Source organism: Azolla caroliniana, unplaced genomic scaffold, assembly GCF_043228905.1.
Source record: "Azolla caroliniana isolate FFs.n. ecotype wild unplaced genomic scaffold, voAzoCaro1.0.p SCAF_7, whole genome shotgun sequence".
NCBI classification, from domain to species: Eukaryota; Viridiplantae; Streptophyta; class Polypodiopsida; order Salviniales; family Salviniaceae; genus Azolla; species Azolla caroliniana.
Window position 1 is genome coordinate 7,243,369 of NW_028230442.1, and position 14,904 is coordinate 7,258,272.

The 14,904-nt window shown below is 39.2% G+C and overlaps 1 protein-coding gene across 1 annotated transcript; it reads left to right on the forward strand.

The window, feature by feature from the left end:
* Nucleotides 1-2,735: 2,735 nt before the first annotated feature.
* Nucleotides 2,736-7,434, forward strand: LOC147861756 (uncharacterized). The gene is made up of 4 exons (XM_087322965.1): nt 2,736-3,697; nt 4,479-4,769; nt 5,704-5,820; nt 6,172-7,434. The coding sequence occupies exons 1-4, from the start codon at nt 2,966-2,968 to the stop codon at nt 7,276-7,278; spliced, it is 2,247 nt and encodes a 748-aa protein (XP_087179091.1). The 5' UTR covers nt 2,736-2,965; the 3' UTR covers nt 7,279-7,434.
* The last annotated feature ends 7,470 nt before the right edge of the window (nt 7,435-14,904 follow it).

Consider the following 14,904-nt stretch of genomic DNA (forward strand, 5'->3'; position numbering starts at 1 on the left):
ATTTTCCCTTTTTAGAGTTTGTAAAAATTGCCAAACATATCTCTATAGGTTTTAGTCCATTGAGCTTATGGGTTTCAACCTTGATCTCTTATTGCGATTGGATTGATAAGAAAATGTTCTTGATAGAGAGGAATTAGTTATTTTACCATCAATGTACCTTAACTATTGGACATCAAGATATTCAAAGACAAGATTAACAATCAATAAAAAAAGGTTCATTGATGAAAAGTATCATAGTGTTTCTTCCAAGGATGATAAACACTACATTGCAAGTGTCCCAATAATTAGGAAGATCTCAAGATCGGAAAGGTGGCTAAATTGTTGACAAAAATGATGTGGTTGATTTCATATTCTTAAACATATCCATGAGGTCCCCAGCTTGTCTTATAATTTGTGTACTCTTGACGTAAAATGGTATTTCATGAACTCATGAGTTACAAGAACGAGAATGTAGTTTACATTCAATTGATAAATAAACAAGTGACAATGTTTGTTATGAATTTAATATCAAGTGGTGGGATGAGGGTGGTCCCAACATGAGAATCGTACATGCATACCAAGACTTGGAGAGAAGGGGGGGGGGGGTGAATGCTCCTTACCAGATAGAAGTAGGTATTTAGTGAGCAAAACTCTTGAAAGTCTAGTATGATATCATTACTATGTGGTACTTACTAATTAGTATGAGTATATAAACTAAACTTGAAACCTGCATGGAACCCATTGACTAGAACCATATATGATAACTTAATCATGGTTTGATGTCAATTATCCCATGGAGTTGATTGGTTCAAGCCTTGTGAATCAAGTTTCTTCAACATCACTTCCAATGTCTCCCACCATCCACAAGTACTCCCACAAACCTACAAGAATCAAAGATTTTAAAGATATTGACTATGAATTCCCGATGGAATACTTTGAGCCATACATGTTAAAGGTAAAGCTTCTATTTGAAGCATTTTCATGTATGGTTGTTCTAAGATTAAGAGGGTCAACTCATCTCATGTTTGGCCTTTTGTAAGCTATTGCGTATCAAAAGACAATCCTTATAGGAGTTGCTAACATTTTCATTACCAAAATTTGATTGACATTAATATGTGCAAGCTAGCTAAATTTGGGAGCACGATGAGCATTTTCATTTGCCAGACTTTGAGCTATATGAATACTTGATATTATATCTTTCTAATCATTGATATCATTTGCCCCGAAAATTGTTTTAACAAGATAAGTGTCGGTAAGATGAATGACATATGCATTTGAAACATGCTCATCTTGCCACAATTGTCATGATCACCTCAGCTAATTTGATGTTGATTGCCCAAAACTCATTGGTTTGTAAATTGTTGAAATCCCATTCCATCTGAATGCTCCGTCAACCTATGCCTCTGAATCTTTGTTTGCTTCCATATTGCAAGAACTTAAAGAAGCACATATATTTTAATATGTTGTGAAACAATAGTAGATTGTCACCGAGGTGAATTTATCTTAGGGCCAAATGTATGTAAATTACAAGGCAATAAAACAAAAATATCATTCCACGAGGGAGGAAGTGATGTTGTTAATTTATGTCTCTTATGTTCAAGTGTTCTATGTAGTCCTTTATGAGGAAAAGATTCCCACGTCTTAGGAAACGTAAGGCCTTGATGTGGTGCACTGACCTAGATGGATTGTAAAGATTCCCGATTCCCCATCAGTTCAAAAGCTTATCCAAGAGTATGACAGATGCAACACTTTGTGGCGAACTCCGGATGGGAGTAGAGACACGACACAGAACATATTACTAGGCACCAACATAACGTGAGCGTAATGTAATGTTTGTACAAAGGTGTGAAGCAGCATTGGTACAGAAACGTGCGGGTCCTTGGACTCGATGTAAAGAAAACTTAAAAGCTCTTTGTCGAGGTTTATTTATGAAGGCCACATGAGAGACATGGAAAGCTCTTCAATCACGAAAATGTGGTTGGGGTTTGGTTCTTCTTTATCTTTTCTCTCTTATTTTGTTGTTGCAAAAGGGGGGGGGGGGGGGGGTGGTGTTATAATTCATATTACATAATATGCAACAAGAAAAGCAAAAAAGCAGAAAAGCAAAACAAACGGAAAGCAAAATGAGGAGTAAATGAGAAGCAAAAAAGAAAGAAAAAGAAAGCTGCGCCACGGAAAAGCAGAAAAGAAAAGCTGAGGATCCGCGTGAAAGCGGCGGGGCCTTGCTGACGTGGACAGGCGGGGGTGCTCAGATCTGAAGGCCAGCCACGTGGCATCGAAACAAACCAGGATTAATTTCCAGTGACGTGGCATGCCGGGATGACGTGGAGAAGAGAGGGGGTTGGATGACGTGGCGGGATTGCAGACGTGGCGGAGCAAAGGCAGGATTTCTAAAAGTCAGAGGAAAACTAGAAAACCACCAAAGCGAAAACCACCGTAATAAAAACCACTCTTCTGCCTGCCTCCCTCTCTCTCTCTCTCTCTCTCTCTCTCTCTCTCTCTCTCTCAATTCTCTCTCTGTTTCCAGCTCTTCACTCAGTCTCTCTCTAAATTCTCTCTCTCTCTTTGTCTGCATCATTTCCCTGTCGCCATCTCCTCCTCTCTCGCTCAATGTCTCCCTTTCCCTCACTTCCTGTATCATTCATCGATTAGACTCCCCTCTCTCTCTCTCTCTCTAAATTCTCTTTCTCTCTGTATTGCTTTTTAATGGAAACCTCCCTTCATTATCCAGGCTCCAGTGCCAGGGAGAGCTCTCCATTCTTCTTCTTCTTCTTCTTCTTCTAATCAAATGCTAAATTCATGGTACTTCATACCGCTACCTTCTAAGAATTCCATGTCCTCATACCGCCAATTTCTAATTCTCTCTCATGACTGCGTGTTCCTATTTCGTATGATTTATCACCGATGAAATAGAAGACAGGAAGACAGACAGGCAGACGGACAGACAGAGTGACGAAGAGATAGGGCGTTAAGGGATTTGAATCGAATGGGTAAGCCGAGAAAGCTGCTGAAAGCATTACTGGGAGGAGTGAAGCTGAAGGGATCGTCGTCACAGAAAATCCCGGTGGCGGAAGAAATAGAAGAAGAAGAAGAGGAGGAGGAGGAGGAGGAGGAGGAGGAGGAAGATCGGTGTGCAGAGGCAGCAGGTGCCATTTGCGAGGGGAAGGAAGGCGTGCAGGATTACACAGACAGCATTAAATCGAGTACTACCATAGCGGCTGCTGCTACTAATCATGGCGAATATGGTGAGGATGCGTGCTATGATCGAGATTACGGGAATCAGAGGAATGGCGATGGATCTCTCTGCGAGAATCCGAAGGCGGCGGAGGGGCGGCGCAAATGTGCGTGGGTTCAAGTGGGGGGGGGGAGCAGGGGGCTCCGCACACTGGCGGAGGAGCTGGAGCGTGCCACGTCAGCGGCCAGGGCCAGGGGCGGCGGCGGCGGCGGCGTTAGTAGTAGCAGCAGTAGAGCAGCGCCTGTAACTAAAGCTGCTCATGAGAATCGAATGATTAGTTGGGCCAATGGCAATGGGATGTCATTATCATCATCATCATCATCATCATCACCATCGCCATCGCCATCATCATCATCGGCGCCATCGCCATCAATGGCCACATATGATGATCATGCTTCTTCACGCACTCATCATCATCATCATCATCATCATGACCACCATTGGGCAGCCACTGTCATACAGACAGCTTTCCGTGGCTACCTGGTACATACATATACATACATATATACCACATATATATATATATATTATATAAATCATATTACTTTTATTATCATTCTATTTTTACTTAATTCTTCGAGTCCCTGTTTTTCCACTTTCGTTTCAAATCTCTGCACTTCCTCCTCTCTTACTTACTCCCGCGTTTTTAATGCTTTGCAAACTCCATCATCATCATTCCCATCATTTATATATATGTACACTGCAACTACCAGCTACTATTATTACCGCAGTATCAGAATAGGCCATTTCTTGCCACTTTTGATCTTTGCAGTTAATGGCCCTCACGGTATATGTATGTCGCAGATCCAATGATTTAATGCATCCATTTTTAGACCTTTTTGTTTTTGTTTTTACTCTTCTTTATATTTTGCTTCATTAAACAAAACACTCCCTCCAAATAAACGCTGCTAGTTCTTAAATTGATTAATTACTGAGGAATGCCTAATACATATTGTCTGTCGCTCCATATGGCGTGATTCATGTGTAAATTGTTCCCTGCCTCTGCTCTTACAGCATTGGGAATGAAGTCAATTACTGCCATAATATCTCCACATTGTCTTCTATAGTTACAAATAATTCAATTAGGTTTAATCTTCGACAGTATTCTCTCTCCATTTAACATCGAGGCTCCAAATCATCTACGAATGATTCTTCTTTCTCTACAATCCATCTAAACCCTAAATTGATCTCTGTAATCCATCTAAACCTTAAATTGCTCTCTATGCTTAAATTGATCTCTAAACTCTAAATCCGTGCTCCATAGGCACGGAGGGCATTGCGGGCATTGAAGGGGCTGGTGAGATTACAGGCATTGGCACGGGGGCGGATCGTGAGGAAGCAGGCTACGGCCACGCTGCGCTGCGTGCAGGCGCTGGTGCGGGTGCAGGCACGCGTGAGGGCACGGCGCGTGCGCGTGTCCCATGGGGGCCGGCACGCCTGCAGAATCATCACTAACCATAACAACATTCCTGCAGACAATGATGATGATGTTAATTATGATGGTGATGATGGAGATCCCGGCCTGCCTCCTCCACCCCACACTAAATCACTCGGAGTGAGTATCACCTAACCTTTCTTTCAATCATCAGTATATATGCTTCATTCTTTCAATTCAAATCTCCCACTCTTGTTTACCATAACTCCAATATATATACTGCCCCATCTGGGAGGAGTTTTGCCATGGAGAAAGCCTATCGAATCGAAAGCATGTACAATAAATAATCCGGCACAATCGGATTCTCTTCTTCCAAAAGTATTTTGCCAACTTCTCCATTTCCCCCCCGCAAAATTGCCGCTCTGCTAAACCATAATTCTGGGAATGCTTGCTTACTCAAAAGTTTATTGTATTTGGTTGGTATCAATAATGCGAATCTACCAAGTGGAGACAATAATGGGCAAATATATGTGCTTAAAATGCACCTGCTCTAGTTTATTCATGAAAGTGGACACAATAATGGGCAGTGTTGTGATTAGTTATTTCTAGCTGATTAGTTATGGCTAGTAGTTCATATAGTTAATTAGCTTGCAATAATGTATTTTCTTTCCTAACAATCACTAGTTAATTAGCTATCAATAATGTATTTTCTTTCTTAGCAATTACTAGCTAATTAGCTATGGGTACTACCAGATGTAGGTAGTTAAGCTATGGCCAGTACCTGATGTAGCTAGTTAGCTATGGCCAATTTGTATAAGATTGCCAGAAATGATCAACATGTGACTTTGAGTTTATAATAGGCCATAGTTTCCCATATATAATATGCCTTTAAGTCGAGTAGAGTAATTAGTTCTCCAAATGCCAATCTACTTCACACATAAATCCAGCCAATATGTGTCTCACATTGGATTAACTATGATCCAAATTGATTAAAATAGATCAAACTATCAGCCATTGGATTATTTAGTAAAGAATGATGACGATTATGATGACATGTATGTCAAATTTAACATATTAATGGAGTCTGTTTCTTTTTCTTTTTGCCCATTGTCAGGAATCAGAGTGGGATAATAGTGTTGCTACACCTGAGCAACTCCAAGCCAAAGCAGAGCAGAGACAGATAGCTGCAATGCGGCGAGAGAAAGCATTAGCCTATGCCTTCTCAGAACAGGCGAGTTTGTTACACACACACATCTATATTTATTATATGCACACATAATATATATGATTCAAGTTAAACCAATATACTAAGTCATGATCATATCAAATGCATAGCTAATCAGTCATGCCAATTGCATTATGAATTATGCTGTGTTGATGCCGCCCTGCAGAGAATTAGCCTCTGGAGAATTATATTAGGGGGAACTAATTAGAATCCTGAGCGCACAGTAAATTAATCTTTGCCACAAGGAAGCAATGCAATTAATTAAGGTGTCACATAATATTGGGCTACACAACACGAAATTGAGATTAATGAAAGGTTTACAAGGACCTAATGAATGGCTTTTCTTTCATGGATCAGTTGCGGAGATGCACTCCGGCGAGGCGGACATCCGAATCATTCGTGACCGATTGTAAAGACCAGGATAAGAGTCACTGGGGTTGGAAATGGCTGGAGAGATGGATGGCCGCGAAGCCATGGGAGACTTCATTCCCGGGCCTCGCAAGGGAGCATGTGAGTGTCATGAATGTGCTTGCAGAACCCTGCATTCGTCGAGGAGGAGCCGAGGATTCGCAGCTTATGACGAAACCCATGTACTATACTAATAATACTACTACTACTGATTCAAGCTTCTGTTCAACCACATCCCCCAATCAACACCATGATCATCATAATAAACCTAAGGGCTATGTGAAGAAGAGAAGCCTCTCCATTCCGGAGAGCTCATGGCTCGTTGCGACCAATGCTGGATCGAATGTCCGGAACAATCCGAACCCGGATCCTCCCCATGACAGTGTGTTGGTGTCCCCAAGTACAAAGACCAGTGCTCTGTCCCATCCTACTCCAAACTGTACATTAATGCCACATACTCTCACCAAGCTCAATTCCATGGGTAGCTCCCACAATGTTCCGGACAAAAGCGGGGCCTCCGCAATGGCAGCATCGGGTAATCTCGATGATGCACATATGGATTTGTCGCCAAGCTCGCCACTTAGGTCAAGTAGGGTGTCCACACCCACATTGAATGTGAATGTGAATGTGAAGGAGAGGGAGAGGTCTCCTTCAGCTGTGGAGGGTGTAGGGGACCTCGAGGCGGCCATGACTGCTACACCGAAAGAACGGGAGGAATCGCGAGGCAATGCGGATTGCCCTAAAGAAAGCATCGAAGAAAAGACCAAGACCAAGACCAAGACCAAGAAGGAGAAGGTTAGTGAAATAGGAGGAGGAAGGCATAGCCTAATTGAGAAGCCAGGATACATGCAATCCACACATTCTACTAAAGCAAAGGCCCGCGCCGGCGAACAAGGGGGTGTCGTAGTTCCCGTGAAGCATGTAACGCCTCCGAAACGCCGTCCCGCTACGGTGGGCGGTGCCGACATTGGCATGGCTCCCATGCCCACTACATCTCATAGATTGGTCTCGCACATGCGAACCGGCAGCAGCCGAGCTCTTGGATTAAAACCCTAAACCCTAAACCCTAAGCACAAAATCCAGTGACCACCACACTATGTAAAAATGAGAAGAAGAAGAAGATGATGATGATGATGATGAAGATGCAAAATCAGAAGCAATTGTGTCAAAATGGTATCACAAACTTGTGAAGCAAAAAGCAAAAGAAAGCAATGTCCATAGCACTTGGTTATTATTTTGGATGGATCACCTTATGTTTTACACTTTGTCTCTTTTGACACTTTGTTATGATTTGCTTTTTGGCCTACTCCTTTTCCTCGGTGGCATGCCTTCCATAAATTCCATCTTTTTAAAATGGACCTAATAACATCAAACAACAACAACAAAATTACTAAGGATTCAAGAAGAAGAATAAAAAGCATGAAAAAAATTGCACCTTAAAAAATATCTTTCATCCTTTGTTCCCTAGCACTAAATAAACTAAACTTACACTATCAAAGTAGATGTCATCTTATGCTTGGTTTTTATCAAGAATTCGTCCATACCCTCACTTCCCCCCTTCATTTGTCCCAAACTATTCCATCACACTATATACTACAATTGTCACCCACCGTCCCATGGATTTCGTTAGTTTCACCTTTCGGATTTAACGGAAAGCATGTATTGTTGTTGGCTAGCATGCAATGATCGCTTTCATGTTTGTTATTATCATGTCATTGTATATGTGCACTTGCACTTTGTGATTTACTGAATGTGATGTGTGTTGAATGCTCAAAGAACGAGTTGACAAAGCGTTGCAGTTTCGGGTTCTGAGTTTCTCTTACAATTTGGAGAGAATCATGAGATTGTACATTTTGTACTGTGCTCGTCGACATTCAAATTGGGGAGAAAACACTTGAATATGGATGTTAAGGACTTGCTTATTTATTCGCACTTATTAATAGCGGTTGAACGAGATGTGTGAGTTAGTGTTACATGAGAACCAAGGGCAATCATCCTTCAAGGCAGGCATGTCCCCAAACTTTATGTCTTGCTAGAAAAAGAAATCCTCGTTGAAAATAAAAATGGTATGCTTAGTTTGGAAAATCATACTCGTTATACTTAAAACAATTCCATGTTTTGTTCGAGTCCTCTTATACAATGAATGTATTCATTATATTTCTAACAACGTAATCTTCTCAAGCATAAGGAATTGTTACAACTAGCTAGCACAATTGGGGATCACTCCTTTTTTATCTCTCACATATGTTGCAAACACAATGTGTTACTCATTGAGATTATATTCCTAATATTGATTGAAATCTAAAAAGTTAACATGATGATGGAGAAGGAAGTTTTTGAAAAAAAATTCAGCATTCATGCGTTATGACGATACAACAACGATGTTTTGAAATTTAGTATTTATGTGTCATGACGATAAAACAAGGATGTTTTGAATTTTAGCATTCATGTGTCCTTTATGAGTTGTCCGAACTCATTCAACTTCCGCAATCAATATCATAGTAAAAGGTCATCGGTTCAATTCAAGCATCCAAATTATTGCCAATGGCACTTAGTGGTAATTGCACTCTTTCTTTTGAATTTGCCTTTGGATATTTTGTTGGAGGCATCCTTGTTAGAAATACTCATAACTATGGATTTTTCTCCTACCAAGGCGACTTTACAATGAAGAAATGCTCCTTCCATGTGATAATCGATGGATGCTTTATAAAGTCTCGAAATTCCATAATAAAAATATTGGATTATGAAAACATGATTGATAAACAAATATGCATATGCAATGCACAAAATAACTTTTATTTCTTAAACATAAAAATCATTCGACTTCCATCAACACCACATACATTCTCCATATTTACATATAAAATGCAAAGCAACTCTTTTCCGCTAAAAGCATGGCAAAACACATTTTGATGCTTTTCTAGAGAGCAAAAAACAATAAAGAATTTCTTCATATAAGTATCCTAAAGATACTAGTATTTAAAATATCAATATGGCCAAGTTTGTTTGAGAAGTGGTGTCTATATTAAATATATGCATATGCACCTCAAAACCTTGAAAACAGACTCTTTACATGTACTATTGAAGGCTCAAAACCCTTCTACTACGAATGACACATCTAAAGTATCTCTATCCAAACACACAAGATCCTCTATTCTACATATATTGTTTAAAAAGCTCAACTAATTGTAAGTAGGAAGATTGTGTTACGCTGATATCAATCGGTAAACAATAACACCCTTACAAAGGGCACTCCGTAAACACAAAATAGTGATGGATTTAGTTTATTCGCCACTAAGACAAAGAAACCCTCTTATACTCCTCAATGTGTTTTCTCAATTTGGAACCTTAGCTAACTAATTTGCCACTATGGAAATCGTATAGGACCATAACATATAATGAGCCCAAATTGGTGTTACATGAATTGGAGTATATTTTACATCAATTATTATAATATGCAAACTCCAATAAGGATAATATAACATGCATACATACTATGAGGATTTATTTCTCACTTTAGTCCTAGTTAATCATAAAAAATGTGGATTGATTGGGATGTCACAATGTAAGTAGATTTCAGCACCCACTAGCTTTCATAATTAATTTGACACAACATTGAATTAAGTGCACAACGTAAGTCATGGATAGAAATACAAAGTACTTAACAATTACCCTACAATTAGAAACAACTCTTGAAACTTATTTTTTTTAACCCTTGAATTAAGGACAATTCTCTCATTAGTTGGGAGTTCTTCAAAGAAAATCTACTTATTTGTTGATGTTTATAACCAAACTACCTTATTTTAAGAAGGAATATTGAGGGTGTTTTAAAATTGAATGGGAATGTTCCGTTTCATAGAGGATATTACAAATACACCACTGAGTTTGTTGAACTTTGTTCTGAATTGTCCTCTTATTTGAAGGACGCTCCCTTTTATTTTTATTTCAATTTACACGTTTTACAACATCTCATTGTGCAATGTTTTTAGTGGATATAATGATACTCCGTGCTTAAAAAGATATCCACTACATCCACGGGGCTAAATTTAAACACTTCATGAATACTTGTTTTGTTGATGGTGGACCACCTTTGAGATGTTTGCTACCTGTCCACAACTAATAAATAATGCTTCTTTCTTTTTCACCTTTTTCATGACAACATGAAACCATGAGTTGGATGATTATGACCTGATATTTCTCACACATATTGGTTGCTATTTTGTTTCAAATTCTATGGATGATTCTTTTATTTTTTATTGCCTCTATGGTCGAGCATGCACAATTGAGGGCTATTTTAGGCCCCTTTGCCTTATAATTCTCCATCTTCTACACTTGGCTCAACTTGTATTCTAAAAGCAAAGCTTAGTAACTCTCTCACTATTAGACTTTAGTTGGGAATGTTTTCCAGAGTTACTACATTACTTTTCACTAATTAGTAGCACAAATTGACCAACAACTTGGTTAAGATCATGATGTCCTTTTACTAGTATTATATTTTCATGGTGTACTCGGCATAATTCAAAGAGTACACCATATGTTTTAGATATTAATAAAACATCATGGGGGTCCTTGCATGCTACTTGAATTATTCTTTACTGCTATGTGCTTTGTGCAATTATCTCTTGAAACAAGTTCACTGATTCCAATAAATTTGCATGTGGAAGCTAGGTTTGGGTTGTTGACACTGTAGCTTCTGGTTTATGTTATGATGACTATTGACACATAGGCACACAAGTGTACTAGCCTAGGAGAGACTGACCCATAGGATCACAAAGATCCACCCAATTATATGGAGGGGGAAGAATATCATATCGTCTTAGCAATAAAGACACGGGGAATATGCACGTCTCTTATTTCACTCATTTGTTTCCAAGTCACTCATATTTTAAGATAAGCGAATAAGGTTATACCCTCCATCTACACTGCTCAATGCTTTAGTGCCTCACTATGCAATCATATGGTATGTGTGTATAAGGCCACCCTCCTACGAGAGATGTTTATTGCCACAACGGGGGTTTATATGTAATATGTTAAGACGAAAATTAAGGCAACATTAAAGGGAGAAAACATGCAGTTAATCAACTAGTCGATAATGGAATGATAATTGCCATCTTGCCACACCTTTTCTAATGTTTTGGATGTTCATGTAGGCATCCCACTCTAGAGAGCTCCATTGTTCATGTCATGAGAGAGAGAAAGAGTTATTCATGACAACATCTTATTAGCCATCTTGTTAAGCCTTTGTTTGCAGAATGAACTTTGGCCCTGAAAAAACCTTGCCTTCGACTCCTAGCATATTCTTACAAGTTCCAAGGGGGACAATGAACAATGCACAAATAATTTACAATAATATTGAAGAACAACTTATTATACCCAACAACAATTCACCATTGACAAACCATTTCAATCAATCAATTAATAATAATACTAGTGCAAAAACTTCTTTTTTTAATTTGGAGAAATAGAAGGTGAAGTTCGATATTTTTGTAACCAACAATGATATATACCTTCATAATCAATTAGGAATGGAGCTTTATGAATATTTTTACATGAGATTACTGCTAGGACAATGTTAGAACTAATTGTCTAGTTGTATGGATTGGTTTAATCAAAGATGTCTTTATATGAATTTTAGGATGTTTGTGCCATAAACAAATAGGAACTAACATTTCCATAGAAGGGGAGGTAGCACAATCACGACATGTTAAGAAGACTCTACACAACCCACATTAAAGTCGGGCGATTAGGACAATCTATCAACTTCAACATGACAACCTCAAGGTAATAGTTAAATACTTTAACCGTTGTCGTGAAGCAATTGCTTTACAATATAAAAACAAACTCAAATATTATCAAGTGAAATTTGTGAGCCTTGAACCCATGATGTTGTATACCAAATACAAAGCATAAACCATTACGATGTATTATTTATATCTCTTTCATATTGGGGACTCATATGAGCAGGACAACCCCAAATGGCGATCATGCATCACATGCATCCTCAGATACATCATATGCACATGTGCACCTATATAAAGAGGGGGAAGGGATGCATCAATCAATCGATCAAATCAGAAAATCACATAATTAATTAATCAAACAAGTTAGCTCATATGTGAAGTATCTTATTTTTAAAAATTGAAGTCAAGGAATCAAAGCCGGAGTTTGACATAGAAAAGTTTCATCTTTGCAATCGAGCATTGTAAATTTGGTAAAATCTTGTATTCTCAATCATATCATATACTCTTGCTTCTTAAATCATGCATTGTCTCTGTCTCTTGTCTATGCTTGTCTCTCTCGCATGTCTAGCGGTTCGACGCATCGAGCATGAACTACATGTTAGAAATATTGAGAATCGATTAGATAGGTATATAGAGTTACAACCATAGAGATGGATATATGAAAACAAAACTTCTATTACATATGAGAGTAGCTCACAATGGTAGTTCACCCGTGCGCTCACACCTTAGAGCTTAGATGGGATATGGACCAAATCACTGCAAAATTAGTGGGGACTTATAATCAATCTAACCACTACGTAAGTTGATTATATTCTATGTTTGGTCTGAGTATAACATTAAATGTGCAAGTCAGTTGATAGTAGTGGAGATATTCCATTTTTGTCAACTGACTTGTCATTTAATATGACCCAACTCCCTATAGATACAGGCTAGTGCTAGATAGTACTTATCTTGAAGTCAATGACACATACTTCAAGACTAAGTACATCGTAACTTGCCACAAAATATTCTAGTTGACTTGATTAGTCAATCCTATTAGCCTACTTCACTCTAAATTCCTAGATACATTGTGTCCTACACATCTACGGTTTCCTAGATTGACACCTTATCGACCCAAATAGTAGAGTTGCACAGTAGTTGTTGCTCATTTGGGGCGCTAGCACAAAATGTGCACTCTAAGAGCACATATGGGGATAGATTTACAACTTGGGTTTGATCATTGATTATATCTAACACGCCCCCTCAATGGTCAACCCATTGAGTTCACTTCGAATTGGGCCAACTCCTAGTCGTTGAAGGTGTTGTTGTAGTTGTTCTGTTCCAAGCGCCTTTGTGAGGATATCTGCAACATTTTCTGACGTCGGACCATACTCAAGCTCCACATTCTCATAATTTATTAGCTCCCCCACATAGTGATACTGAATCTCTATGTGTTTAGTACATGCATGAAATATGAGGTTCTTGGCAATGGTCATGCAACTCTGATTGACACACCTCAATACCGTTGTCTTCCTTATTGGAACCGCCACATCGATAAGGATTCTTCTTAGCCAAACTACCTCGCATTCCGCTATGCGTGCTTCTTTGTATTTTGCCTCTATTGAAGATAGTGTCACTGTTGGTTGTTTTTTACTACTCCATGAAACAACTCCAGAGCCTATTGAAAAACAATATCCAGAAATTGATTTTCTGGAATCACTATCTCTAGCCCAGTCGGAGTCGCACAACCCACTAAGTTCGTCAATTGTTGGCTTGTAGAAGATTCCGTAATTTAAAGTACCCACAATGTACTTTAATACACATAGCGCAGATTTCCAATGAGTTTCCTTCGGCTTGTTGTTGAATTGACTCACCACACCGACTGCAAAACAAATATCTGGCCTAGTGTTGCATAGGAAAATTAGACTTCCTACTAGCTGCCTATACTTCCTTATGTCAACCATTTGTGATGGGTCTTCTTGGGATAACTTGCAGTTTGACTCCATTGGAGTCGACTTCGACTTGTTGTCCATCATCCCAAATGTGTTCAAGATCTCTGTTGCATACTTTCTTTGCGACATGAAGATGCCAACAGAGGTTTCCCAAACCTCATTTCCAAGGAAGTAGTGTAGAATCCCCAAGTCTGTCATTTCAAACTCAGTTTTCAAACACGCTTGTGTTTGGCCAATACACTCTTCATGGTCACCAATAAGTACTAGATCATCCACGTAAATGATGATGATGACTTGTTTCCTGTCCTTCATTTTGACATACATACTTGCATCCGAAGCACATTGCTTAAAGTCGATTGATCGTAAGAAGTTGTCCATCCTCTTCTTCCAAGCTCTTGGTGCTTGCTTTAGACCATGCAACGCCTTCTTCACCTTGCAGACTTTGTTTTCTGAATTCGGCATCTCAAACCCTAGTGGTTGTGTCACGTATACCTCCTCCTTGAGATGCCCATTCAGAAATGCCGATTTGACATCCATTTGATAAATCGACCATCCTCTTGAAGCAGCCAACACAATGACCATTCGAATTGTTGTCATGCGTGATGTTAGGGCAAATGTTTCTTGAACATTGAACCCTTCAATTTGGGAGTATCCTTGCGCTACTAGCCTGGCCTTGAATTTCTCCAAAGAACCATAAGTTTTATACTTTACTTTCCATACCCACTTGGTGCCTATCACCTTCGTCTTTGTTGGTCTCTCTACCAACTCCCATGTGTCATTTCTCAATATGCTATCGTATTCTGATATCATCGCCTCTTTCCACTTCGGGTTGGCCATGGCTTCCTCCACCTAGGTCGGTTCACTCACTGAGCCTATGATGCCCACCATCAAGGCAATGTTGACAATGTGGTTAGAGGTTCTCCTTTGCTCATGTATTCTTCTTGATCTTCGTAATCCATCAATTGAAGTTTCAGGAAACTCAAATTTAGGAGTACGATCATTGAAGAGTT